General features: G+C 37.9%; 8 protein-coding genes and 1 pseudogene across 9 annotated transcripts; 2 read left to right on the top strand and 7 right to left on the bottom strand.

The window, feature by feature from the left end:
- Positions 1 to 153: 153 nt before the first annotated feature.
- LOC130498796 (ubiquitin-conjugating enzyme E2 variant 1A-like) lies at positions 154 to 845 on the top strand (annotated as a pseudogene).
- Positions 846 to 903: 58 nt separating this feature from the next.
- LOC108822098 (dynein light chain 1, cytoplasmic) lies at positions 904 to 2,518 on the bottom strand. Its single transcript, XM_018595118.2, is given in 3 exon segments — positions 904 to 1,230; positions 2,047 to 2,114; positions 2,117 to 2,518. Coding segments are annotated over 3 exon segments (390 nt in total). The 5' UTR covers positions 2,280 to 2,518; the 3' UTR covers positions 904 to 1,071.
- A 178-nt stretch (positions 2,519 to 2,696) lies between these two features.
- LOC108822590 (probable phosphoglucomutase, cytoplasmic 1) lies at positions 2,697 to 7,034 on the bottom strand. Its single transcript, XM_018595706.2, has 18 exons — positions 6,813 to 7,034; positions 6,219 to 6,300; positions 6,065 to 6,120; positions 5,759 to 5,872; positions 5,601 to 5,663; positions 5,348 to 5,467; positions 5,153 to 5,253; positions 4,995 to 5,054; positions 4,792 to 4,891; positions 4,540 to 4,697; positions 4,365 to 4,460; positions 4,192 to 4,255; positions 4,027 to 4,108; positions 3,764 to 3,942; positions 3,601 to 3,677; positions 3,368 to 3,500; positions 3,111 to 3,227; positions 2,697 to 3,023 (listed from the first exon to the last, which is right to left on the bottom strand). Exons 1-18 carry the CDS (start codon positions 6,888 to 6,890, stop codon positions 2,952 to 2,954), a joined length of 1,752 nt encoding a protein of 583 aa, XP_018451208.1. The 5' UTR covers positions 6,891 to 7,034; the 3' UTR covers positions 2,697 to 2,951.
- A 62-nt stretch (positions 7,035 to 7,096) lies between these two features.
- Positions 7,097 to 10,618, bottom strand: LOC108822588 (uncharacterized). Of its 2 annotated transcripts, none has more exons than XM_056993148.1 (9): positions 10,255 to 10,618; positions 9,814 to 10,155; positions 9,533 to 9,748; positions 8,790 to 9,454; positions 8,618 to 8,714; positions 8,484 to 8,537; positions 8,160 to 8,200; positions 7,880 to 8,070; positions 7,097 to 7,805 (listed from the first exon to the last, which is right to left on the bottom strand). In XM_056993148.1, exons 1-9 carry the CDS (start codon positions 10,540 to 10,542, stop codon positions 7,180 to 7,182), a joined length of 2,520 nt encoding a protein of 839 aa, XP_056849128.1. In that variant the 5' UTR covers positions 10,543 to 10,618; the 3' UTR covers positions 7,097 to 7,179. The 2 variants fall into 2 exon arrangements, with proteins under 2 accessions (XP_056849128.1, XP_056849129.1); XM_056993149.1 differs by having other exon boundaries at positions 9,814 to 10,160; positions 10,255 to 10,393.
- Positions 10,619 to 12,875: 2,257 nt separating this feature from the next.
- On the bottom strand, positions 12,876 to 13,765 carry LOC108834851 (MLP-like protein 328). The gene is made up of 2 exons (XM_018608172.2): positions 13,352 to 13,765; positions 12,876 to 13,240 (listed from the first exon to the last, which is right to left on the bottom strand). The coding sequence occupies exons 1-2, from the start codon at positions 13,524 to 13,526 to the stop codon at positions 12,969 to 12,971; spliced, it is 447 nt and encodes a 148-aa protein (XP_018463674.1). The 5' UTR covers positions 13,527 to 13,765; the 3' UTR covers positions 12,876 to 12,968.
- A 420-nt stretch (positions 13,766 to 14,185) lies between these two features.
- On the bottom strand, positions 14,186 to 14,993 carry LOC108819227 (MLP-like protein 31). Its single transcript, XM_018592225.2, has 2 exons — positions 14,714 to 14,993; positions 14,186 to 14,610 (listed from the first exon to the last, which is right to left on the bottom strand). The coding sequence occupies exons 1-2, from the start codon at positions 14,907 to 14,909 to the stop codon at positions 14,333 to 14,335; spliced, it is 474 nt and encodes a 157-aa protein (XP_018447727.2). The 5' UTR covers positions 14,910 to 14,993; the 3' UTR covers positions 14,186 to 14,332.
- Positions 14,994 to 15,552: 559 nt separating this feature from the next.
- LOC108819229 (MLP-like protein 34) lies at positions 15,553 to 16,377 on the bottom strand. Its single transcript, XM_018592227.2, has 2 exons — positions 16,129 to 16,377; positions 15,553 to 16,026 (listed from the first exon to the last, which is right to left on the bottom strand). The coding sequence occupies exons 1-2, from the start codon at positions 16,301 to 16,303 to the stop codon at positions 15,755 to 15,757; spliced, it is 447 nt and encodes a 148-aa protein (XP_018447729.1). The 5' UTR covers positions 16,304 to 16,377; the 3' UTR covers positions 15,553 to 15,754.
- A 974-nt stretch (positions 16,378 to 17,351) lies between these two features.
- LOC108819228 (MLP-like protein 31) lies at positions 17,352 to 18,347 on the bottom strand. Its single transcript, XM_018592226.2, has 2 exons — positions 18,057 to 18,347; positions 17,352 to 17,829 (listed from the first exon to the last, which is right to left on the bottom strand). Exons 1-2 carry the CDS (start codon positions 18,250 to 18,252, stop codon positions 17,552 to 17,554), a joined length of 474 nt encoding a protein of 157 aa, XP_018447728.1. The 5' UTR covers positions 18,253 to 18,347; the 3' UTR covers positions 17,352 to 17,551.
- A 4,579-nt stretch (positions 18,348 to 22,926) lies between these two features.
- Positions 22,927 to 25,609, top strand: LOC108819741 (auxin efflux carrier component 7-like). Its single transcript, XM_018592783.2, has 6 exons — positions 22,927 to 24,089; positions 24,160 to 24,409; positions 24,514 to 24,599; positions 24,951 to 25,108; positions 25,187 to 25,263; positions 25,330 to 25,609. The coding sequence occupies exons 1-6, from the start codon at positions 22,967 to 22,969 to the stop codon at positions 25,403 to 25,405; spliced, it is 1,770 nt and encodes a 589-aa protein (XP_018448285.2). The 5' UTR covers positions 22,927 to 22,966; the 3' UTR covers positions 25,406 to 25,609.

Genomic DNA, 25,609 nt, shown 5'->3' with positions numbered 1-25,609 from the left:
ATCATATCTCACTTTTCTAACGTAAGTAGTTGAAATGATCTATAAGTTTTGGATATGTTGCTTTTACTACAAATGGTCTTTGGCTACATTTCTTGACCACTATTGGGTAAAAGCTTAGCACAAGAAAGAAAATTGCTTGCTGTATGTATGCTTATGGGTTTGGTTTTTTGAGAAGATTGATGGTGTGTTTGTGTTTGGCTTGGTGATGAACGAATAACAGATGCATACGAAGGGAAAATCTTCCAGCTGAAGCTCTTCTGTGGCAAGAATACCCTGAAAGTCCACCAACTGTCAGGTTCCAGACCCGGATCAACATGGCTTGTGTCAACCCTGAAACTGGAGTGGTAAGCTCTCCCACTTCATTCACTGATATCCTTGATGGTATAATGTATAACGAAAAATGTATGAATCAGGTTGAACCGAGCCTCTTCCCTATGCTCGCTAACTGGCGGCGAGAATACACAATGGAGGACATTCTGATTAAGCTGAAAAAAGAAATGATGACTTCCCATAACCGCAAGCTAGCTCAACCCCCGGAAGGTTGTTCTGTAACACGGTTTTATGATAAAGTCTTGGAACCATCAGGCTTCTAATCGAAGTCTTGTTTCTCCAGGTACCGAGGAAGCTAGGGCGGATCCAAAGGGACCAGCTAAATGTTGTGTGATGTGAAGAGAGAGAGAGAGAGAAGTTGGAGGGAACCACGGTCAATTTGTATTAATAGAAGGGATAATGTATATATAAAAACATCATTTGAAGCTTTTGATATTTGCCTACGACTTGAATGTTATAATGTTGTTTGAGATTCTATATATTTGTCCACCAAAAATAGGTGATTATGACCCTAATTAACTTTCTCTTCTTAGTTTGTAATTTGTGGATGAGTTCTTACAATAACTTACTCAGTACCAGAAAAGAGAAGTTTCTAAAGAACATAACAAAGTTCGTTTGTAATTACACAACACGAATAACAAACCTATTCTTGATTTGCATCAAAGATTTTGTCTAGGAGATTGATTAACACATCAAACTTGAAAATAAATAGCGTGAATAAATAATACATGATCAACATTCTCATTGGTGATCTAAAGGTTCCACAGCAGTCTTGAATAGAAGAACATAAACCTTGTCGATCTGGAAATATATGAATCCTCCAACGGAATGAGTCACGTATGAACCAAAGCTGGTCCCAACAATGCAGTGCCATGCAGGGCCATATGCAGAATCGAAGTCCTGCAATGGTAAGAACAGACAGGAACTTTTGTTTCATGAGTAGAGCAAAAGTAAAGTGTATATACATCTGATACATTTGAACAAAATCTCAAGTTGGAAGAAAACGAAGAGATAAGAGAGAACCACAAGAAAGGTACAAGTCATAACAATAGAAACTGACTCGGACACCAATCATTAGAGCTAAGAACGGTACCGACTTCAGAGAGTAGTAAACACTGATACAAACAGAAAGCGACTCTGCTAACAGATAAGAACACTGATTTTTTATTTTTTTTAAAATACTTAAACCACTTTGTGAAACCAATCTAAACCCTCTCTCCTTCCACTAAGATCACTAAGAGTTTGCAACTTTCATAATGCCTTCTACTACCTCTATTCAAATATGCGGAATTGAGGAACTTCACAAATTCAAAAGTAAACACCTGAGCCATGTACAATCACATGGGGACATTAACAGCACAGAAACAAGTCATGGCTCTAAAGTCAGCTCAAACAACCATCTCAATAAGCAGGCAGTAAAGAACATCCAGTTTCCAAGACTTATATCACAAAGAGATGCATACTATCATCATCATCCTCGCAATAAGCCAAGTTAAGTGGACTAACAAAAGCTACTACAAACGGAAAACACAACAATGGAACAAAAATGAATGCAACCTAATGAGACCAGAGTTTACAGAAAGAATGCGAATTGAGACGTAGCCCTAGTACCCAAATAGAATTAGCTAGCGCACACTACTTGATTCTGTGTCAACACTAACTCCACAGTACCTGATGCGAATAAAAGATGCGATTTTTGAAGTAAAAGATGTAAACCTTTTTAAGGGCGAGAGCGAGTCGTTTGTTGTCGGCCTTTCCAGGAGTAGCATTCAAGAGCTCACGGACAAACTGAAGGCTCTGTTTTGCACTGACAGAGGCATGTCGGAAGCTCGAACTCGGACATTGAACTCGTCTTTCTGCTCCTGCTCCTCTTTAGCCTTCTTCTTCTGCTGTATCAAGCTGTTCAAGAACTTGCTTCTTCTCTCTAGTTCCAGCTCAACTCCTTCCATGTTTCTCGCTCTCACTCACACCACTCAGCTAGGGTCTCGTTTTGCTCCTATTAGTCGGAAAAAACAAAGCTAGGGACTAGGGAGTACTTAATTGTTGTTCAAAAAAAAAAAAAGGGAGTACTTAATTAGTTCGGTAACTGTTTACGAGGGAACACCATCTGTTCGACAAAAATGTCTGTGAGAGAGAGAGTGAGAGAGGCCCATTGATGTAATGTGCAACCAAGAAGGCCTAACCATTTTATATAACTAGCTGAATTAACTCAGATTATTTGTTTTAAATTGTGTGGCACAAAACAACGAAAGATTGTGTTGTTGTATTTATTCTTCTTGGTTACATCTGGTAAATTCAACTTTCCGACTTGGAGGCTAACCTCAACATGTTGAGGTCTCAGTAAAGTTTATGTAAATAGATTAAACTTGCAATAATAACAAAATCTTATATCATGTAGTAATAGATGTAAAACAAGAGAGAACAAAACCGAGAAAGACAAAATCCATACACGTATAAAGCTCTTCACGATAATTCAGGAACTCGGCAAGCAGGATTGTTCAAGATTCCGAAAAGAAAATATGAAGTTATCAAGAGACATTATTATTTCACATAGTGAGAGAACAGAAAGTGTATCCCGTTAGACGCAAGACAGAAGTGTATGATTTGGGTTCGTTGCCTTCTTAAGTTATGACGGTGGGGGCTGATCGGCCAGTGAACTCCTCCATCTTGGACAGCTTCAGAGCTATGTCAACCTGTCAATCACAACACATCAAAACAACAATGAGAGCAAACCCCTTTTGGTTTTAGTTTATGGAGGGATATTTGAAAAGGTTTCTGACCAGAGGAGACAGAGCTTCCTGGGACTCTCGTCCTATTTTAGAAGCATCCTTCTCGTACTGTTCAATGTAGAGTCTGATGGTTGCTCCTTCCGAGCCAGTTCCAGACAGACGGAAAACCTTCATTTTATTTTAGATAGAACAAGTCAGGAATAATCAAATGTTAAACATGTGTTGTATTATGACTATCTCTTCCTTTGTTCTTAGCTGATACGCCTAAAGAGACCCGAAACCGAAGAAAAAAAAAAGATGGGACTTACAAGTCGTGATCCATCCTCAAACAGGTAACGGATTCCCTGGTGCTTTGAGATAGATCCGTCAACTGGATCTTTGTACTCGAACTCATCCGCACTGGAGACATTCGCCACGTCCGAGCGGATTCCTTTCACAATCCTGAATCAAATCAAAAGAGAGGAATAGATTAGAAAGGAATAATACAGAGTACCAAACTGATGAGTGTGAAGGTATGTAGAGAAGTGGAAGCGTGCGTTACTTGTTGACTTCAGGAATTGAAGATTGCAATTTGACCAAATGCTCCATCAGCTCCTTAGCTTTACCTGCGTCCACATTCTTTGGGGACACATTTCAAGATATCACAAAAGGGTTTTTGCTGTTTGTTCCGCATAATACAATCATTAAACTAAGCAACTTGTTACCTCGTAGTCGTAACGAGTGTAGTAGTGACGGCCATAGGTAGCCCAGTGCTGGCGGACAATGTCTTCAACCATCACCAGTTTAGTGTCACCGTCAATGCTATCCTTGTTCTTGTGAGCCAGTATGGACATCCACGCAAGAACTGCCCATATCCCATCTTTCTCACGGATATGATCGGAGCCTGTGAAACATCTTTTTTCAGAACCGTACAGATTTTGTTTTTGAAGTTATTTACAGACGTGTGAGTGTGGAAATAGAAACTAACCAGTTCCAAAACTTTCTTCCCCACAGACGGAACACATCCCGGCATCCATCAGATTACCAAAAAACTTCCAGCCTGTTGGAACCTGATATGTGATTTTATCAGAGATGTTATCAAATTTACAGTGTTCCGAGGAAAGCTATATAGAGGTTGCATGTTGATACATACCTCAAAGAACTTCAAATTCAAGCTTTTTGCAACGACATCTAGAGCAGCTGAGGTCGGCATGCTCCTAAAATAAGTAGTGCAAGTTGAATATTACGCGGCAAAGGTATATTAAAAGGGTTGTGTACACATAAATCAGGTAGAAGTAAAAAAAAAGACGTCTGCATGTATAATACCTTGCAACACCTTTCAAACCAGAGCTGAAGTACGGTATGGCTCCAATGGCATTTGCAGCAATTATGGCAACTGAATCCGAAGGAGTTACAAAGAACCTACAAAAAAAAGAGATACAATTATTACTTTGTAAACCCGTTCCAAGTATGCATGTATCTAAGAGCATTAGTATGCTACCTTTTACCAAGGATCATGTTACGGTCTGCATCACCGTCAGCAGCGGCACCAAACTCTGGAGGTTCAACTCCAGTGTCGGATTTACCTAGTCCCATTCGTGCCACAAGCTCCTTAGCATAGGTCAGATTGGGATCCGGATGGCCTCCTCCAAAGTCCTCCTAAAAATGTTGTATTGTGGTGAATGGTGAGGTTGGATGTCTATTTGTAATCATTTAAGGAAATAGTATTTCTTGGTTAGAAAAAAAACAAGACCTTGGGTACGCAGTTCAACAAGGCACTTTCTTGCGCACCGAGTTCTTCCACAAAGATGCGATGTGCATAGGCCCCAGCAACGCCGTGTAAGGCATCATAGCTTCATAAAAATAAAGCAAAATATTAACATTAAACCGATGGAATATATGTCAGCAAACTTAGCTCAAATGTAAGAGTTTGAGGAACTAAACTAAACTGCATACCAGAACGTAAATTTTGGAGATGAAAGCAACTTCCGGATGGATTCGAAGTCAAAGATTGACCTTAAGGAAGCAAGAAAATATTTTAGAAAAAAACATAGAGATACCATAAACTCGGGAGCATATTCTGGAATCATGCTCTCAAATTGAGTGAGACTCACTTCATTAGTTTAACGTAGTCATCTGCGGAATCAAAAACTTCAACATCAAATTTTCCTTCAGGACCCTCAAAACTGGTTACACCAACTGCAGAAATATCAACCTGTTGCATTTACAAACAGAGACCAGATCAACGTTGAATGAAACAAAATACAGAGAATGGAAAAAATGTTGTACTGAGAGGAATGTTTAGATACATTGGGTAGATCTGCTGCTATTGGGTACTCCTTGATTGTTTTAGTGTTCTCGTAAATCTTATCAGTGATTGATTCAGGAGCAGGCCCTCCGTTTTCCATATTGTATTTGATTCCAAAATCCTGTATAAGAGGCAGGGAGTCAACGATTAGTCTTATCGAGTTAGATATATAATTAACTAATATGAGACAATAGATGAATACAGGACAAGCAGCTAAACAAAAAGGGGCAGAGCACAATAGAGACAGAACGCACCTCAGTAGGGCCACCAGGGTTGTGACTTGCTGTTAAGATAAATGCTCCAGTTGCTTTCGATCCCTGTAACCAGAGACTGGAGTAAGTCTCTCAACACAGTTTACACTCATACATTCAAATATCACTACAAAGATGACGTTAAGAGAAAGAAATCTCACATCAGCCCCTGATCTTTCACGAATCACAGCTGATACAGCAGGGGTTGACATCAGAGTGTTTTTACCAACCCACACACGTCGTACACCATTAGCTGCTGCCATCTTAATTATGATCTGTCCAGATAGAAAAAAAAAAAAAATTTGAATGAGAAGCTCGAAACACTCGTCATCTGAAATAGCAGGCACCAGATAAACAGTTGCAGACTTAGCCAACTTATAGAGATCCTCTTCATATGTGAAGTACGGAATACACTGATTACACACTCAGCCAGATTAAGAAGACAAAAGAAATCACATTGCATTTACCTGAACAGCATCCTTTGAGTAATAACGACCATCACCAGAGACCACGAGCGTGGCACCTGCACAGATAAACAAAAAAAAAATCATTAACTTTTAGAAACAAGAAGATATCTGCCTAAGAACTGTATATCTAACGAGAAGAAAAAGAAAATCTCACCTTTGACTTTCTCAGGAGTAAGAGCATTAAACGTTGCTTGCACAAAATTCTCCAGGTAATTAGGTTGCTTGAACACTTTCACCTACACAAACCACAATACCAATGAGAGACAACCAAAAGATGCTAAGCTTGATCATATCTGCAGTGACTGACTAGACCAAACAATGGAGAGTGGATTCATATATTTAAGTTGGTTATCCAATCCAAAGATCTTTCAATACTCAACAGAGATCTGAATCACATATATAATAACGCTCTTTCTCTAGTTTCAGCATTCATGAGAAAGATTATACACAGATCAAATCTACACCATGCCACATCAACGCAAACACGTAACCGTCAAGCTCTATATGTTAAAACATTCATCCCAATTATATATACTCAAATCAAAAGGTAATAACCGATCCAGAAACGAAGAAGATCTGCACAGTTTTTGATCATTTACGCATCTGCATAATCATATGGATCATCAATGCATGGATACAAATCGAAATGAAATGCGCCTATATGATTGATCTCACTTAAAACTCTATACAGATCGGATCGAGCTCGATTTCGGTTTCGATTTACAGAGGGAGATTTGGATCGACGAACCTTCTTACGGAGACCAGAGGTTCCGGGTTTCTGGCCATCGATAGGGGATGTTGAGACGAGGGTAACTTTGAAAGCCATATCCGTTTAAGAGATTCGGAATTGGATTTGAGCCTGTGTTGAAGAGGGAATGAGAAAGAGAAGAGAGTGTGATGATAAACGCTGTGTGTAGAGAGAGAGTTTGCTTAAACTAGACGAGACCGCGACACGTGTGGCTCAGCGTTTTTTTCACGTTATGTGGAACGTGTCTCTTGTCTTTTTTAACCTTTTTACTGACAGCAATACGATAATGAGGCAATTATTCTCATATTTGAATAGACTTTTAAGTAACACAGAGACCGCTCTGATTCAAGAAGAACACAACTCACTCTCAAACAGGCAAATCTCTAAGTAACCTCAAAGCTTTCTCCCACTGTGGTCTCTGAGACATAACGATCCGTCTCAACACAGGCACAGCTCCTGCTCTCATAATAGCCGGATGGTTCTCACTGTCCATGCTCAAGTTATACAACACTGACAAACTCGCCTCCACACACCGCTCGTTCCTCTCCTCTAAAAGCTTCACCAGCGGCTCGATCCCTCCGTGCGAAGCGAGAGCTTGCGTCGACTCCGGAACTCCCTCCGAGACTATCTTGTTCAGTTCCAAAACCGCTGCTTCTTTCGCCTCTGGACTCGAGGAGAAGCTCATTTGTTCCACCAGGCTCGGGATCGTCTTGTAGAGAGTCACCTCAACGCTGATCGGTTTGCTGAGAGATGGAGAGAGAGAGGTGAGTTTGACGAGACAAGAGGCGACCCAGTCTTTGTAGTGTAGAGGGAGGTTCGATCTCAGGATCTTCCTCAGCGGTTCCTCGAAGCGCGTCGTCGTGTCCACTGTTTTGCGAAACGACTCGGAGTCGAGGAGTTTTGTGAGTAGTCTCGAAGCGGATGAGATCGTCAGACCAGCTTCTTCTAGCTTGAGCAAGTGTTTCTCTAACTCCTCAGCTTCATCCTCAGGTTCTGCATTTTGATCAAAAAAAAAACTCTTCCTATGTTGTTGTTTGTTATAAAGTGTTTGTATTAAAAGGACGTACCATCAAGGACGTTCTGATGGAGAGCAACGTCAAGAACAGCTGTGATGTCCTCGGAGATGATCGTGTCCATGGTTGGATCAATGACCGTACCAAACTCGATGACGGATATCGCCTTTCTTAGAAGGTTAGGAGAGGCTGTTTTAGCAATTTGGACGAGGCGAGAGATAACAGCAGCGTCCAGAGCTTCCTTTCTGTTTATTAAAACAGATACTGAGCATTTGATACTTACTAAAAAACAGCAAAACAGAACGAGCTGAGAGAGAGAGAGAAGAAGACAGACCTGGAGTCTGCTTTTGATCCGTTCACAGGTCCTTCATAGAACTGCATATAAGAGAAAACAGTTTAAGCCAATTGAGAAAGGATGAGACAATAGTGCTGTTCATTTGGTTGCCGCAGGTTCTGGTATCCGCAGCTGCGGCTGCATCTGCGACTGCGTCTATTCATTTGGTTGTTGTTCGTTTCACAGACGCAGACTCAGCCGCGGCGGTTAGACTCAGGACTCGGCGTCAATCAAAGAAACAAGATTTTTGAAAATTATTGCCGCAAGTACCTGCGGCAACCAAACTAACAGCACTAGTTAACACATGGAGAATAATAAACACACCTTGGATTCCATTTCCTTGCTAGGATCTAAAATGTGAGCAAGAACATCCAGAATCTGCAACGCAGTGTCCACTAATGATTAGACAAAGATCTCATAAAAAAAACGAAAGAGAGAAAAGAAAAACGAAGCCAGACCTGTTCTGTAATGCCTAGTGAGATCTCTGGCTGCTTCAGAAGATTAATGAAAAACGGTACAGCACCTTCAGCTTCAATCCTCTTGCAAACAGTGCGGCTGCATTTATACATCAAAAGTGTTAGTAATAATCACAACCTCCTATCAAGAGATTACTGCAAAACAAACAAGTACCTAAGAGATAAGTTTTTCAAAGCACGGATGACAGGTATCTTAACCCCCTCTCTGTTGTTGTTAGCTAAGAGCTGAACCAAAGGCTTCACAGCTCCAGCTTCCATGAACGAAACCCTCATCTCCTCGTTGATACACGCATCAGCAACCGACTCTGCTGCTCTCGACACAGCCACTTCATCTGCCAATCCAAGAATCAACACTAAACGAGCCACACCATCTACACAAGGAAGCAGAGTAAGCTGATGCTCCTGCTGCTGCTGTGATTTCTCAGGACCTTCAGATTTGATCTCCTTCTCGAACTCAATAGCTCCAATCCGAGCGAGGAACTGCTGGTTCGTCCTCCCAACAATCGCTTTCATTTTGGCTTCATCCACTTCGTCGACGTTCTCGTCAACGTTTAAACCAAGGAGCAGCTCAGATGCACCGAACCTAGAAGGAGCTTTTGCCGTTTGCTCGATCTTGATACCGTCAGGTAAGCTAGGCCAGGAATAAAGATCCGGTCTGAACGACTTGTAAGCATCTGCACCAATAATGGGAATAGGCACAACACCTTCCTCAATAACAAGAATCCTGTAGTACTCATCTTTAGCTAGCTCCAAAAGCACATTCCTCGCTTCTTTTCTAATCACTTTAGACCCTTTGTTATCGCCTTTCAACAGTTTCGTCTGTAATCGGCAAAGAAGATCAATATCGATGTTTGATTTCTAATCAAGAAACATAAAAAAAAAACAAAAGGTCTTTACCAGTTTAGGTATGACTCCTACTTCAACCATAACCTTATGGTTGTTTCTGCTAAGTGCAAGATTAGCCAAGACGCCACCAGCTGCTTCCTTAACATTAACATCATCATCTTCAAGGAAACCAATGAGCAGCTTAAGGACATCAAAGTCTGCAACTTTCTCTCTAACTCCTTCATCCACAGTCAGATTCCACAGAGCACATATCCCTTGTTCTTTCACCTGTTAACAAACAAATCATAAAGCTCAAAAAAAGTATAATACTTTACAATCAATAAAATCATTACCACTGTAGCTAAAGAAGGTCTGCTCAGTAAAGCGGTTAACTCCTCCAACGCTCCACTCTCAGCGACCAGCTCTCTGTACAGATTCACGGAAGCGATAGACCGTAGCAGCCCTGAAGCAGCTTCGCAGGCGGAGCTGGACTCGGACTTGAGAAGAGCGACGACGAGGTTCAAACAGCCGTGAAACCGCATTATCGCGTCGACGCATTTCTTCCCGCCTAGAGAGTACTTCCACAGCGCTTCTACGGCTTGTTCTCTGTCGAGAGGGTCGTTGTCTAAACCGAGCATTCGTACGAACAGGGCTACATAGCTTTCGCTTCTCCTCGCTTCTTCATTATCATCAACCTAAGCTTGTAGGGATTAAAATGAAAAAAGAATCAAGCTTTAAGCTACAAAATCGAATGTTTTATGTTCCAAATTACTAACACAAAGAGAGGAACTTACAGAAGTTTTAGAACTTGTTTCAGTGGTGTCGGAGTGTTCAGCTTCTCCACTACAGTGGGGACGATGAAAAATGGATTTGGGCTTGGGTTTGGAGGGACCGTGAAGGAGATGATGATGATTTGAGTGGATAAGTAAGGGGGTGAAGGAGGAGAGGTCGCGTCTTCTTCTTCTAGGTTGTCTTTTGGCTAAGATAGTGAGGAACTTGATTTGATTGGTTGAGGTTGGTGATAGACGGGAACAAGGGAGCTCGAGAACGCCGACGGTGGAAGTTACTGCGGAGAGTGACATCACAAACTCGAACGGGACTTCTGTCTGAAGGTCGCTGGGTGAGAGAGAGAGAGAGAGAGAGAGAGAGAGAGAGAGAGAGAGAGAGATGATAAACTGAAGACGAATCTAGTCGATGTTTTTCTTTCTTTCAGCCTAATAAACCGGTTTGGTTAAGAGGCTGATAAACCGGGTCTAATGTTACGGTTAAGTGATGTTGAGTTTAAAATTAATATTGAGGTGTTGTGTCTGCTACAGTCCTGTGTCTGTTACAGGCAGCCTGTGACGTGAGTGCTGTGTGCATTCTGATTTAGATTCAGAAGGAATGTTTACAATGTTTCGTGTGATGTTTAGTTACAGGTATTTATCAGTTCCATCCAACATACTAATCTTGAACTTGCATTTGCATTTCAGGTTTTTTGTTTGTACAAATTGTTAATGGCTCGCCTCAGAAAACCTCTGACCTCAAAATAGTGAATGATGATGAGACTAGTGGCTTACAGCCTTACACTATACATTGAAGTCTTTTCTAGAGCTCAAGAACTTTTTGACAGTGTGCATCTGGCTGAAAATGGAGATGTGTCACTGCAGGTTTCAGGATGTTCTGGTTAACAAATAGGCAAAAGGCATTGTAGAAAGTGATCTACAAGTTCAGAGAGGCCAGGACTGATCGGTCCCTGCAAACTGAGTAAAAGAAATTTTCTGTCTTGATGTAAAAGAGAATAATGTCCAAACCAATGACAAGTACTAGCTTAACATAAAGAGCAAAGTGAAATATAACTTTTATTGTTCCCACAAAGGTTAAGAAAAAAACATAAAACCGCCATTATCTCTCAAATTAGAAAACAACATTCTCAACACCTTACTACAACTTGTGAGCTCTGTTTGAACAAAACTCCCCCAAATACAACCGATTATAAAGACAGATAGAAACCTCTTCTCTCACTCATCACCCTACCCTCTCCTAATTCCTCTGCTCACCTTTCAAAAACTTTTGTCATCAGAGAGCATACACAAAGACAAAAGCTTTTTCTAAACACTTCTCTAAACCCATACGATAAGGAAGACTTACTTTCTCTTTAGCTTATCGTCACCACCCATGTGTTTTTTACTTTTAGTTCTTAAAAGCTATCATTACTGACTCGGTGAATTTGTTGAGGTCCCACGACTCCATCTGGTTTTTCAGCTCGGCTATAGCCTAAGGGTTGGCAGATAGAGTAGCAGCACCTGCAGCAGCAAGAGCTGCAGCGACAGCTATACCTTTGATGCAGCCACTGCCGCTGGAGAGTTTCCCAGAGATCACCTTGCAGCATTTGTCTGCATCTTTGTACAGGGACTGGCTTCTACCACTGGCTCCTCCCTCAGCAAGAGCTTCCTCGTTCTGTAGTTTTAGTTAAGCATAGTGTTAAAATCGGTATTAACAGTTAATCATTGGCAGAACTATATAATTAGTTCCAAAACCTTTAGCCTCAAGCTCTTCATTGTTCGGTTGAGAATAAGGGTATCAGCAGGAGTCAGCTTGACAGAACGCTCCTTCCACTCGTCTATGAGCTTTTTAAGAACAGTGACACTAGTTTCCAGGTTGTCGTTATATAGATTCTCCTGTTGAACCAAAAAGTAAGAACCCAGTCACAAATAACTCATATGTGGGATAACAAAAGAGTTGAGTCCCTACCCAGTGCTTGCAGCAGTCAACATTTTGGGTGATAGCCCAGATAGTGACTGCAGCAGCTTCTTTAGCCAATACAGGATTCCCTGTAACATGACACATTACAAACTTTAAATGAACTGTCCTCCTTGGAAAACTCAAAGCTAAGGAACTCAGAGATTGCCATACCTTCCCCGGCTGCTTTTAAAGCAAATGTAAATATTTGTTGTGTAACAATTCCATTGATTAAAAATTAAAAATTTTGACGTTCAAATTAAAGAGGTTTTTAAAAGAAATAAAAAACTAAAGACTCATATGGCGATTTTCATTTCAATTTTTAAATTGTATGGTTTTAGTTGTTTTTATAATTATTTTACATTAATTTTTTGAAAGATTTATGCAGAGAAGAAAGAGAAAAGTAAAAGATGAATCTGACATAGCAGGAGAGTTGGCATCTGCCACATTGTCAGAAGAATCAGACTCTAGCGCAGTATACGAGGAGTAATGTGTAGGGGTAATTTAGTCACAAAAATTGGTTTCTCATAAATAATAGTAGATGGCCAATTAGAGGGTATATTTTGCCTATAGGTGCCAATTATCTCTATTTTAAATCTAAACTCAATGATTCTAAAAATGTTGTCCGAAAACAAGATTTTAATCAGATTTTATTTCAAGTATGATAAGGTCATACATTATTAAAAACTGTAAACAAGTCCCAAGAGGCACCAAAACAAAGATCCTTGGATAACAAGATTTGATTTTATTTTAACAAGCAAACTCGAAGACGACGGTAGTGAGATGTTTATGATTCAGACAACAACCTAGTCTCGAGGTCACGCGTGTAATCTGCAACGAAGGCAACATATTTGGTAGGAGGAGGAACGCCGTCGTTTAGCTTCTCGTATTCCCATTTCCACTTGGCAATACAAACTCCATCATCTTTAGGAACAACGTCAAGTGTTATCTTGTAGCTCTTGTACTGCTCTAACACATCTCCTTCCATAGCTAAGAAAGAAACCGACATGTTCTCTTCATCAACCTCTGTCTTCTCCTTAATCTGCTCCATCTTTCCATCTATAATAAATCCAAGATTCCAAAGTAACCAATGAAAATACACGAACTCGATAAAGAAGAGGAACCCCTTTTTCAAGAATCTGAAAAATACAAACAATTAGTTACATATACCTACGATGAGATTCCAGATTTGAATCGAAGAGTTGGAGTTGGTATCGTCATGATGAATGGAAACTGCTTCTGTCTTGTCTGTGAAACTTCCTTCTTTATTCTTGAAACTGTTGAAAAATCTATCGGCCGGCATGTTCACTTGGATCTCTAGGTCGAGAGTCTCAATTACCGCCATGGCTCCACAATTTTCTAGTTTATCACAGTTACTCTTGTGTTGTCTTATATATCTTTAATACTTCGAGAAAGGGACATATATCAGCCGGCAGATGAGAATGTAGCTTGCTATGTCCTCAATGCATAAACTTGATAACCATTAAGGTGTGCATCAAGACTATTTCTTAGTAGACAACTTCATCAATTTTGAGGAAAAAACACATAAAATTTTTAGAATGGTAACAACCCTTGATTATTAATTTATTATAAAGTGTCACGTATGGATGAAGAGTCTGCTCGCTGACATTTGCTTGGTGTGATTTATTTTTCTTTTTCAAAAAGTCAGAACCGACACTTATCCAAGGCCTGTTATACCACTTCAATTCGCTGATTCAGTATATCGTGAGAGTACTAATCTTTTCTTCTTTTTTTTGATAATCAAACAATAATATTATATCCATTTATTATATAGGTAGTTTTGATTTAATATTTCTCGTAAAGTATAGATATTGCTAGATTTCATAACTGTTTTCAGTTAGCCACCTATTTATCCATTTAGTTAACGTGTATAAAAGGGGATAGAACTATGCAATGCCAGACATTTAACACACTCCTTATTTGAAATCTAGAGAGAGAGCAGGATTTCATCAAGACATCTTTGATGTATACAAAACACCCAAAAAGCATAAAGATATAGTTTTATTTAACTAGATAGATATATCTCGTAACACTTTCATATCACATCTCTTTAGATCTAGAGAGTACATTATTGTTATAAAACACCCAAATACATAAAGATAGATACGTATATAGATATTCAATGAGTATCTACTCATTAGACAAAAGCATTTGTTCGGTTTCTTTGGTCGTTTTGACAGCCACTCGGAGCAGAGACTCCGGGGGAGCCACGTTTTCGTCAATCCTCTCGTATTCCATGCGCCATTTCACCACACCTCCAGATCCTCCTTGCTTCGGGGTCACCTGGATAGTGCATAGGAAGCTCTTGAACTCTTTCATCATATCTCCCTCTAGTACTCTATACTTTATCATATTGTTCTTCGGTTCCACTGCCTCGATCCTCTGATAGGCCACCATTGGCTTGCCATCTGCAACCACAGCACATTTTTATCAAATCTTCCACCGTAAAGAAAATGATATATATATATATATATATATATATATATATATATATATAAAAGTTTTGCTTACCCTGGACATAGTTCCAGGTGAGGAGAGTGCCAACTTTGCCCGTATCTCCCTCTTCCACACGACATCCCTTGAGGTTTTCAGGACTGGCTTTAGGCAAGTCTTGTGGTCTCACTGCGAACATGTGATAGAACTTCGTGGCTGGAGCTTTGATCTCAACGTCTGCCTCAATCTCTCCTTGTAGAGAAGGCTTCAACATCGATCGCTTGTGCCATTTCTTACAGATGGGCAAATACTTCTCTGGATTACTTATAGAATGAGAATGAGTTAGTGATGAGTACCTTTAGAGTTCTTAGCTCCTTATATAGAGAAAGGAGTGATCAACTGTCAAAAGGCGGTAGATTGATTGACTTAATTATGTTTATTTTCTGATGATGGCATTTTTGTATCCTTTAAATCTGAATAATTGCACATACTCATATATCACTTAATTATTTAAGTATTGTCGAATTATCTATCATCTAGGACTTTAAATACTTTGAGATTAGCATTTGGTAACGCATGCTTCTATTTGTAACTTCCTCATAGTTTAGTGGTATGTTTATATGTTTGAATTTTATATAGTTAGGACATTGTTCTTTTAAGTGGTTAAACCTTCGACACCTTAAAACATATATGGAAATGAAATCTACCACAAGATAATTGCTGACAATTTGTTAAAACTTCAAGTTGGAATAATCATTTCATAACATGAGAGTTGTGGAATGTTGGAATATATATGGTCCTTAAGTGAAGGAATCCTACCAACTTGCTGATAGCAACTAAAAAAGATTCTTGTACTCTATGATTGTGGGTATTTGATTCAGTGACGTGTCTCCGCACAAAAGGCTATCAAACAAAAATAACTAAAAGTAGAGCCATCTACAAAAACTTTTCGATAATAGTAGAAACTGATGTCTTGATTTGGATTCGTGCATGTAGAGATTGCACCAACACATTCTAACTACAAATAGACTGTAAACAAGTCCAAAGAACCAAAACAGGGGACTATAAGATTTCATTTGTTTTAAGAAGGAAACTCAAAGACGACGTTGATGAGTTAATTTATGATTCAGACAACAACCTAGTCTCGAGGTCACGCGTGTAATCTGCAACGAAAGCAATGTATTTGGTAGGGGGAGGAACGTCGTCGTTGAGCTTCTCGTACTCCCATTTCCACTTGGCAATACAAACTCCAGCATCTCTAGGAACAACGTCAAGTGTTATCTTGTAGCTCTTGTACTGCTCCAACACATCTCCTTCAATAGCTAAGAAAGAAACCGACTTGTTCTCTTCATCAACCTCTATCTTCTCCTTAATCTGCTCCATCTTTCCATCTATAATAAATCCAAAAGTAATCAATGAAAATACAAGAAGTTGATAAAGAAGAGGAACTCCTTTTTTCAAGAATCCGAAAAAAAAGTTATGTAATTACATACCTACGATGAAGTTCCAGATCTGAATCGAGGAGTTGGATTTGGGATCGTCACGATGAACAGAAACTGCCTCTGTCTTGTCTGTGAAATTTCCTTCTTTCTTCTTGAAAGTGTTGAAAAATCTATCGGCCGTCATGTTAACTTGGATCTCCAGGTCGAGAGTCTGAACGCTCGCCATGGCTCTACAATTTGAGATCTCGTGTTGTCTTGTCTTGTCTTAATATTTTACCATATTCGAGAAAAGAGAGATGGCTTCTTACGTTAGATTGTTGATATACACTAATGGCGCCGACATAAAATAATAGTAATATTTTTTAAATCAAATAGCTAGTATACAACTTAATTTATTAAGTATATTTACTCTCGGCGGTTGATTCACAAAGGAAAAACTCCAGTGGCGGATCCCAAAACATATCGAAATAAACGAAACATCCACTATCATTTGCACTCGCTGACATCTTGTCTGAATCTAGAGATAAAGCACAATACCGAGACATACATTTAAAACACATACAAAATATACGGGAAAGTCATCTACCGATAAGTTTCAGTTTTGACTTTTGTAAAAGAAAAAAAAAAGTATATATCATATAAATGACTATGACTAGGGTATTATGAATGGATAAACAGTTAAAGTCCAGAAAATTTCTAAAAAATATATCAAGCAAATGTCAGCGAGCAGACTCTTCATCATACTAGCTGGCATGTTGGTTTATAATAATCAAGGGTTGTTACCATTTTAAAAAGATTGTATGTTTTTCTAGAAATTGTTGAAGTTGTCTACTAAGAACCAGTCTTGATCCATACACTTAAATTTTCTTTTTAGTTAATGGATATCGATTTTATGGATTGAAGACATAACAAGCTACATTCTCATCCAGCGGCTGATATGTACACTTCTCGAAGCCAAAATATATATTTTGGAATATTTTAAGCATCTATTGGTTTCGAATTACATCGTTACATTATCATGTTTTAGTCTTATTTACATGGTTTTAATAATAGTTGTTCAGTAAATTACAGTTCTTAAATCATTCTAGCTCAAAAGTGCTAGCTAACGATAATATATGTAGCAAAATCATTTTCCGAATTTCTCTACATACACCATGACATTTCGAAAACCGGGATATTATAGGGTACGTACGTTTGACATTATCTCGATCTCAAAGCAAAGAGAAAGACAAGCAAGCAAGTATGATACTCGCTTTTAATTTTCAAAAAAAAAGTATGATACTCGCTTTTATTATAAATATTATAATCACATCATACACTCAGAAGTTTCATATTTGCAACTTACAACATAAAACATAACATCAACTCAATACATTTATAACACTATAACATGCGGACATTTTATCTTAATCTTTATTGAGACAGACATGAACTTTATATAAAACGCATGGAGAAAATAACATTAATTTCTCCTCTATGCCTCGGACAAGAGGTGTTCGTCGATATCTTTGATCATCTCCGCAAAGAAAGGGAGCAAAGTCTCAGGGTGAGACACGTTCTCATCAATCTTCTCATACTCGAAGTGCCACTTCACAATACTTTCGTTTCCTCCTTGCTTAGGGTTAACTTGGATCGTAATCAAAAAGCTCTTGAACTCTTCCATCAGATCTCCCTCTAAAACCCTAAACTTCACCAGTTTCTTCTCAGGTTCCACCGCTTCGATCCTCTCCTTCGCCACCTTGGCTTGTCCATCTACATCCAAAACGTTAATTACCGATCAAAATCTTATATCTTGTTGCACAAATTTAGAGTCGGTTTTTGGGCATAGCAAAATGAAACATTCGTTTCGACCTCCAAATGATTACTGAAAGTCTAATTGTTTCAAACCCTATGAATTTTAGGACCGGCTCTATGTCCAATTATGCATGTATTCACAAATATCTACTAGAGATTATAGATTATAGTGTGGCATTAAATACCATGAATGTAGTTCCAAAAGATAATACTGCCAACTTCGCCCCACTCTCCGTCGTGCAGATCACATGCCTGCACATTGCGTGGAGTGGCTTTGGCCACATGATGTGGTCTTCCGGCGTACATGTGGTAGAACTTCGCCGCCGGAGATTTGATCTCAACTTCAACCTCAAGTTCTCCTAGTAGAGAAGACTGTGCCATCTCTATATTTGCCAACGAAAGTGCTTTGGTAGACTTGATGCTTACGGGTTCGTATCCCCTTTCTAATTTATAGACGGAGAGTGGCAACCTCTTGGACGGATCAGATTTGGGGAAGGGTTATATAATATTTTCTTGTAATGTCTTTATCTATGAGTTGGAGTGGTTACGTATGTTTGTAATTTATTTGGGTTTTGAATTTGAAATATTTTTAAAATAGGAGATTATTTGCTTTGCAGTTGTGATCCGTATCCTATTGATTGATAAGTTTGTACATAGAGCATGTGTCAGCCAGCACTAATCAAAGGTTTGTAGCTATTTTATATAAAAACTTGCATAAGTTTTGTTTTAAGGATAGTTGATATTATCTCAATTGTCAACAAACAATCAGTCTTTGCTAGTTGTTACATAACATGGATTCCGTGTGAGATTTTATCAGTTCGATAAAGATTAGGTTTCTTGATTTTTCTTAATATAATACTACATGTTTTTGTAGACTTAAAAATGGCTTGTAGACTTTTCTTCGTCATACTCATACCTTATGAATTGATTTACGAATTAAAGATTTTAACATCTAAACTGTACACAGCACACGGCTCTTGATACTTTTTTAATTTAGTAATCCATTTTTTTGGTTTCAGGTTAACTGCGAAACATTGGAAGCTAATGTTTTTTTCTTTCGCAAAGACCTTTTCTTTTTCCATTTTGTGGCCTCAAGAATTACTCCATATAATATTTTTAATAAAGAGAAAATCTTCAAAATGTAATACAGTGTATATATATATATATATATATATAAATCACAATTAACAAATAAAATATAAAGGCAAAAAACAATTGACAGTAAAATAATTGTTGCTGTGTGCAGGAAATTAAACAAGGCCTTAGGGCATATGCATTGGTGGGACTTGCACAAGTCCCTTAATTAAGGAAGTCCCTTAACTTTTTTTTTGTTCGGGATTAGACAAGAGATATTCTTATATAATGGATTTTCTTCCTTTTTTCTCCTCGATTTTTGTATTTCGTGGTCCTCGTCCCGTTTAAGGAATGCCTCAAAGGACACCAATACTCATGTTCTTAGGTAGGTATGGCCGTATGGGGAGTTTTTTATTTGATTTCGTTATATCAGGATTTTGAGATTTTTTTTGTATTTATGCGGTTATGCCTATAAATGGACATAAAAAATGTCTCTACATTAGGTATATAATTAGATTGATTTCGGCATGGATGAAAGTGTGCCGAATTTGGAATAACTGAATAACACTTTTAGGCGTCAATAAAATTTTAAATATAAAAGATTTCTGTTTGATTTTGGTACCCGCTTTATTCCTTCCTTCTTTGGCTTTGATAATTAAATTATAAATTAACGAAAAGAAAATAATATAATTCTTAAGTTGTTAAACTTGCAACGCCTTCAAATATAACTGGAAGACGAAAAAAATATATAATATAATTGGAAAAACTGGTGGCTATGTGTGAAGCTACTTGAATGAAGGCCTGCGGCATATTTAGAGAAAAAGTTGATTGATAAGATCTTGGATATGGAGTGGTATTATGCCAACTTGTGGACAACAACTTTTAATATTCCTGTCGTCTTATAAGTTTATAGAATCGGTTCCAGTATTGACCACTTCTACGTAACAAAAGATAAGAGTAGAATAAACTAAGAATCTTTGATCTTCTCAAAGGTCCGGGGAGACTGATCATCGCCAAATAAAAGAAGAAGCAATTGTGATTTAGTCTCAGAGCCCCTTTTTTTGTACATCTCAGAGCCTTCTATAACATATCCATCGTCGTGGTCGTGGAAATGCTAGAAAGTTCTGAATTCACATCGAAAGAGAAAACAAACTGGAACTAGTATAGAAGAAAGAATAGTTTACAAAAAAAAAAAGAATAATTGCAAAAAAAAGAGTAATTGCATTCTATGTATACCGATAACTCAATAAGTGCTATATTTGCGGAAATGGAAAGAGAAAACAAACTGGAACTTGGACTTTTACGCAGCCCAGGCCCATTAGAGCGGATTAGTTTCTCCTAAGGGTGGCCGTTCAGATACCGTTCGGGTTTAGATCGGGTATTTCGGATTTTCGGGTATTTCGGTATAAGAGTATAATATCTGTTCGGGTATTTCTGAACTTCGGGTCGGATTCGGGTATTTTTAGTTTGGGTTCGATTATTTCGGGTCGGGTTCGGATATTTAGATTTTGAAGAAAAATAAATTATTTTTTTTTCATTTTATAAGGTTCTTGTATTTAAAAATTTAGTTTTCGGTTAACTGACTTTTTATTTTTTTAATAGATTGAATTATTAATAGATTTGGAGGTAAATTTCAAAATAAATAGACATCTATTTGGTTATTATTTTTAGAATTTGGATGTAACTTTTGTTAATACATGAAACAAAAAGCTTGATATTCATTTTAAGTGAATATCAAATATTTTTTTTCCGTAATTATATGTATATTATATAATTTTAAAGTATATGTGACATCAATATATTGCATATTATATAATTTTAAAATATGTGTGACATCAAAATATAAATATTTTAAATAAAATGAGAGATGAAAACTAGAATATAAGGGTAAGTATATATATGTTCGGTTATCTTCGGATATTCATTCGGGTTCGGATATCCAATCTCTCCAAAATCAATACCCATTCGGATATTTTGTTATTTCGATTTGGATTTTGGTTTGGGTTTTTCGGATCAGATTCGGATGCGGCTTCGGATATCGGGTAAAGTGCCCACCCCTAGTTTCTCCAATCTACAAAAAAGTACTTGTAGAATGCTTCAATTATACTTTATTATTTACTCCATAATAGAATAGTGAGTAAACAAAAATTTGATTACTTTATTTATGGCGTAAACTTAAAAAATGGAATGAGATATAAAATTGTGTTAGAACATCTCTTACTTCATATTTATTTATACTAGGTTATGTATTATTCATGTAAAAGTGTAAAAAGGTAAAACCAAAGACAGTAAAAAAAATATTAGTCCTCCATAATTAATTTTTCTTTGTTATTCATGTAAAATTGGAAAAAAAACTAATTAATGTACAATAAATACATTTGTAATTTACCATTCCTATATCTTTCTCCATTATTGATAGAGAAATTCCACACTATAACACTAATTTTTTTATCATATATTATACAAAGGTCAAAATGACCAATTTGTTTTATTAAAAAGATAAATAAACATATATATTTATAGAGTTAACTAATTTATATTTGAAATTTAGATTTTAGAGGTGAAATTTTCTTTTTTTGTAGGGGGATAGGGTTTATGATTTAAAAATAAATAAATTAAAATTCAAAATAAAATAAAAAATTTCATAATAGTTTTCAGATTTCAAATTAAAATCTTGGAAAATCGAAAGAAAAATATAAAAAATCGAACTAAAAACGTTTTATTCAAAAAAATTAAAATACTTTTTATTTAAATAATTATTTATGTTTGCATATCTATAAAATATTCATATATCTATCAAATAAGGATAGAATGGTCTTTTAATTTTGTATTTAACTTTTTGTCATTTTCTTTTTTATGTGTTCTTTTGATGAACAAAAAACTTATATTGATTTGGTCAAGAATCTCAAGATGTATGCTTTAGTATGAGTTTTTGCTATCTAGGAGTGGACTTCGCCAATAGTGAGCCTGGTGGCATTGAGGATTAAGTCATCAGACTACGAGAACATGATTAATCTTGATTTCTTAGCCGGAGTTTTTAATTTATGATTTTGACATTTTTTATATTTTTAAATAAAAAATAACTCTTATATCTCTTATTTAATAAAAGGTTTTTAGCTTTTCTTAATTAAAATCTAAAAAGAAATAAAAACCATTTCATATCCGAAACTAAGAATCTCCGTTAAAAGATCGGGGTTAATCATCTCTAGTCTCCTGTTGATTTTCAAAAATATTGGGACATTCAACAAAAACATTTCCTCGCTTCCTAAAAGAGTCCTACCGTGCAATAAAAAAAAGAATAAGTTAGATCAACCAAGTTTGGCGAAAACTGCACTCCCTTTCTTTAGCAATCAACTCCTTTTAGTCACGTATATAAATCACCACCAAGGCATTACCCATTGTCAACACTTTCAAATAATACAAACTGAACCTTTGCTTATCCAACTTAAATAGTTATAGCTGAGAAAACAAGATCATATAGTTATTATCTCGGTTAAGTCAATATAGCACGCCTCTTTTCTTGCTAATTTTTTTGAGGTTGACAAACCTGTTCATACAAATCATTCATTCTATCACACAGTGGAAATTTGGGGTTGAACATATGATAAGCTAGATATGGGCCATATGGCCAAGTCACTATATGATAAACCATAGTTAGAACTTTAAAAACATTATTAGTAGCTTTATACATTATAAACGTAACTTTTAAAACATGTTAACATTTTTTCAAATACAAATATACATGATGTCAAGAAAAAAAACCAAAGTATTTACATATAAAAATATAAAGTAACATGTTTAACCAAATAAGAAATTTGTCACAAACATGCTTTTAATACTCCACCAAGTTTACACAATCCATTCTAACCGAATTTCAAAACAAATTCATAACTCCTCATACGTAGCCTATTTCAAACACAATTCCATATATAACTATATATTAAAGGAAATCTATGTTATGTATTTTTCAGAAACGTCAGGTAGTTGGAAAAGGGTTACAAAATAGTTTTATCCGACGATAATGATGATCACATGGCACGACCTCTACACGGTGCTCACGGCGGTGATACCACTCTACGTAGCCATGATCCTCGCCTACGGCTCCGTCCGTTGGTGGAAAATCTTCTCACCGGACCAATGCTCGGGAATCAACCGCTTCGTCGCCATATTCGCCGTCCCTCTCCTCTCCTTCCACTTCATCTCCACCACCAACCCTTACGCCATGAACCTCCGCTTCATCGCCGCCGACACTCTTCAGAAACTAATTATTCTAACTCTCCTAACCCTATGGGCTAACTTCACCCGCTCAGGTAGTCTCGAGTGGACCATCACCATCTTCTCCCTCTCCACGCTTCCCAACACGCTCGTGATGGGTATCCCTCTGTTGAACGCCATGTACGGAGAGTACTCAGCCTCGCTCATGGTCCAGGTGGTCGTTCTCCAGTGTGTAATCTGGGACACGGTTCTCCTCTTCTTGTTCGAGTACCGAGGAGCTAAGATTCTGATCATGGAGCAGTTCCCGGAGACGGCTGCTTGTATAGTCTCTTTCAAAGTCAAGTCCGACGTCGTTTCGTTGGACGGGAACAACGACGTACTTGAAACGGACGCTGAGATAGGAGGTGATGGGATGTTACACGTCACGGTGAGGAAGTCAAACGCTTCCCGGAGATCTTTATGCAGTTCAAGTATGACTCCACGTCCGTCGAATATCACTGGAGCTGAGATCTACAGTCTTGACACGAGTCCAAGAGGTTCCAACTTTAATCACTCGGACTTATGTTCAGTTATGGGGTTTTCTGGTGGCCGTCTCTCAAACTTTGGTCAGTCGTCTAGGGGACAAACTCCTAGGCCTTCTGACTTCGAGGTGAGTTGTGGTACGGCTTCGTCCCATGGGTTAGGGTATGACCCGGGTACTTCCGGGTCATACTCAACCCTGAATGCGGAGTTCTCCTCCTTTAGAGGAAACCATCATACTGGAGGAAAGTCAAATAACCATGATGCTAAGGAGCTCCACATGTCCGTATGGGGCTCCAACGGGTCACCCGTCTCAGAGAGAGCTAATGAAAAAACCGGAGGATCCGACCAGGGAGCAAAAGAGATCCGAATGATAGTCCCTGATCCTCCTCAAAACGCAGAAACTAAAGGTTTTTTTTTTCATATATAACTTTTTATAGAACTATATTGACACAAAATCTTAAACGAAGTTGCTTATAGCGACAGCTACTACTGGTCCGAGAAATATAGACTTTGGCAGCGAAGAAGAGTCTGAGAGAGTGAAGAGTCGGTGTAACTCCATGGCGGAGCTAAACCCTAGAGAAGCGGCGGAAACTGGACAAGTAAACCATATGCCGCCAACGATTGTGATGACTAGGTTGATACTGATAATGGTGTGGAGGAAACTGATCAGGAACCCTAGCACTTACTCCAGTCTCATTGGTCTCATATGGGCTCTCGTTGCTTTCCGGTAATTAACTAAATAACCAATGATAAAACAAATACTTAACTATCATTATTATTATGGGATTACAAACGGGTTTGTGATGATTGTATAATGATGAAATATGTAAGCTGGAACGTGGAAACGCCTAAAATCATTCAGCAATCAATCTCAATCCTCTCTGATACTGGCCTTGGTATGGCAATGTTCAGTTTGGGTGAGTCCCATCTTCTTCACTTGGTATGCAAGATGTTGCATTTTTTTTGGTTGATAGTATCCACGTAGGGTCAACGACGAGACGTCACATTACATAAGTAGTCGTTGTGTTACATAGCTCGTGTTATTGATTGTTGTCGTGGTCCCCGATACTAACTGGAAGTTAACTGGAGTTTTCATGACATTCACATTTACGTGTATGCTATCATCATTTATTGGATTTATATTGCAATTACATGATGTATCCTATCATCATTTATTGGATTAGCAGATTGCATTTACATGATATATCCTATCATCATTTATTGTGTGTTGAACGGAAATTTATCAATTGGTTGCACAAATGGTCTAGGGTTGTTCATGGCATTGCAACCTAGATTAATCGCTTGTGGAAACTCTACTGCCACTTTTGCAATGGCGGTGAGGTTCTTGACAGGACCAGCAGTGATGGCCGTTGCTGCCATGGCTATTGGATTACGTCGAGATCTATTACGTGTGGCCATAGTTCAAGTAAATATATTTGAAATAATCTTTGCTAATTTCATTATAATAAACCACTAAACGAGTTTTTGTGGTACCGCTTTGTAGGCTGCATTGCCTCAAGGAATCGTGCCATTCGTGTTTGCAAAAGAATATAATGTTCATCCGGCAATCTTAAGTACAGGGTAAGTATTTTATATTAAATAACGAGAAACTTTTAAAGCCCATAATTAATAATGTTGATATTGCAGGGTAATGTTTGGAATGCTTATTGCACTACCAATCACACTTGCTTACTACATTTTACTTGGGCTCGAAGCTCTGTAATGGATAGGTTTTGCCTCAGAAAAACAAGAGAATTCCAAATTTCCAAATTTAGTTGAATAAAACTAGAGAATGTAACACGAGGTTTAGTAAAGTTAGTGACCAATATTTGATTTGAGGATCAAAATGCTCTTTTCTTTCCAATATTTTCCTAGAGATTAGAAGAGGATGACAATGATAGAGACAAGAAGCGCAAAACAAGGGCAA

Source organism: Raphanus sativus, chromosome 8, assembly GCF_000801105.2.
Source record: "Raphanus sativus cultivar WK10039 chromosome 8, ASM80110v3, whole genome shotgun sequence".
Taxonomy (NCBI): Eukaryota; Viridiplantae; Streptophyta; class Magnoliopsida; order Brassicales; family Brassicaceae; genus Raphanus; species Raphanus sativus.
Note: the sequence above shows the minus strand (reverse complement) of the source record. Positions and strands in the feature narration are given on the sequence as shown.

Bases quoted from the DNA above. Each gene is read 5' to 3' on its own strand.
- LOC108819228 (XM_018592226.2), bottom strand. From the start codon at position 18,252: ATGGCACAGTCTTCTCTACTAGGAGAACTTGAGGTTGAAGTTGAGATC. The intron at 17,830-18,056 runs GTATTTAATGCC...TTTTGGATGTAG, and splicing joins CTTTTGGAACTACATTCATG to ATGGACAAGCCAAGGTGGCG.
- LOC108819741 (XM_018592783.2), top strand. From the start codon at position 22,967: ATGATGATCACATGGCACGACCTCTACACGGTGCTCACGGCGGTGATA. The intron at 24,410-24,513 runs GTAATTAACTAA...GAAATATGTAAG, and splicing joins TGGGCTCTCGTTGCTTTCCG to CTGGAACGTGGAAACGCCTA. The intron at 25,264-25,329 runs GTAAGTATTTTA...TTGATATTGCAG, and splicing joins CCGGCAATCTTAAGTACAGG to GGTAATGTTTGGAATGCTTA.
- LOC108819229 (XM_018592227.2), bottom strand. From the start codon at position 16,303: ATGGCGAGCGTTCAGACTCTCGACCTGGAGATCCAAGTTAACATGACG. The intron at 16,027-16,128 runs GTATGTAATTAC...GATTTATTATAG, and splicing joins GATCTGGAACTTCATCGTAG to ATGGAAAGATGGAGCAGATT.
- LOC108819227 (XM_018592225.2), bottom strand. From the start codon at position 14,909: ATGTTGAAGCCTTCTCTACAAGGAGAGATTGAGGCAGACGTTGAGATC. The intron at 14,611-14,713 runs GTAAGCAAAACT...CTGTGGTTGCAG, and splicing joins CACCTGGAACTATGTCCAGG to ATGGCAAGCCAATGGTGGCC.
- LOC108822588 (XM_056993148.1), bottom strand. From the start codon at position 10,542: ATGTCACTCTCCGCAGTAACTTCCACCGTCGGCGTTCTCGAGCTCCCT. The intron at 8,538-8,617 runs GTCTGGCTTCGT...ACTGCGTTGCAG, and splicing joins CACTAGGCATTACAGAACAG to ATTCTGGATGTTCTTGCTCA. The intron at 8,071-8,159 runs GTCTGTCTTCTT...TTTAATAAACAG, and splicing joins GGATCAAAAGCAGACTCCAG to AAAGGAAGCTCTGGACGCTG.
- LOC108822590 (XM_018595706.2), bottom strand. From the start codon at position 6,890: ATGGCTTTCAAAGTTACCCTCGTCTCAACATCCCCTATCGATGGCCAG. The intron at 5,254-5,347 runs GTATCTAAACAT...TAAATGCAACAG, and splicing joins TAGCAGCAGATCTACCCAAT to GTTGATATTTCTGCAGTTGG. The intron at 4,109-4,191 runs GTATGTATCAAC...ATCACATATCAG, and splicing joins TGAATTTGAAGTTCTTTGAG to GTTCCAACAGGCTGGAAGTT.
- LOC108834851 (XM_018608172.2), bottom strand. From the start codon at position 13,526: ATGGCGGTAATTGAGACTCTCGACCTAGAGATCCAAGTGAACATGCCG. The intron at 13,241-13,351 runs GTATATGTAACT...GATTTATTATAG, and splicing joins AATCTGGAATCTCATCGTAG to ATGGAAAGATGGAGCAGATT.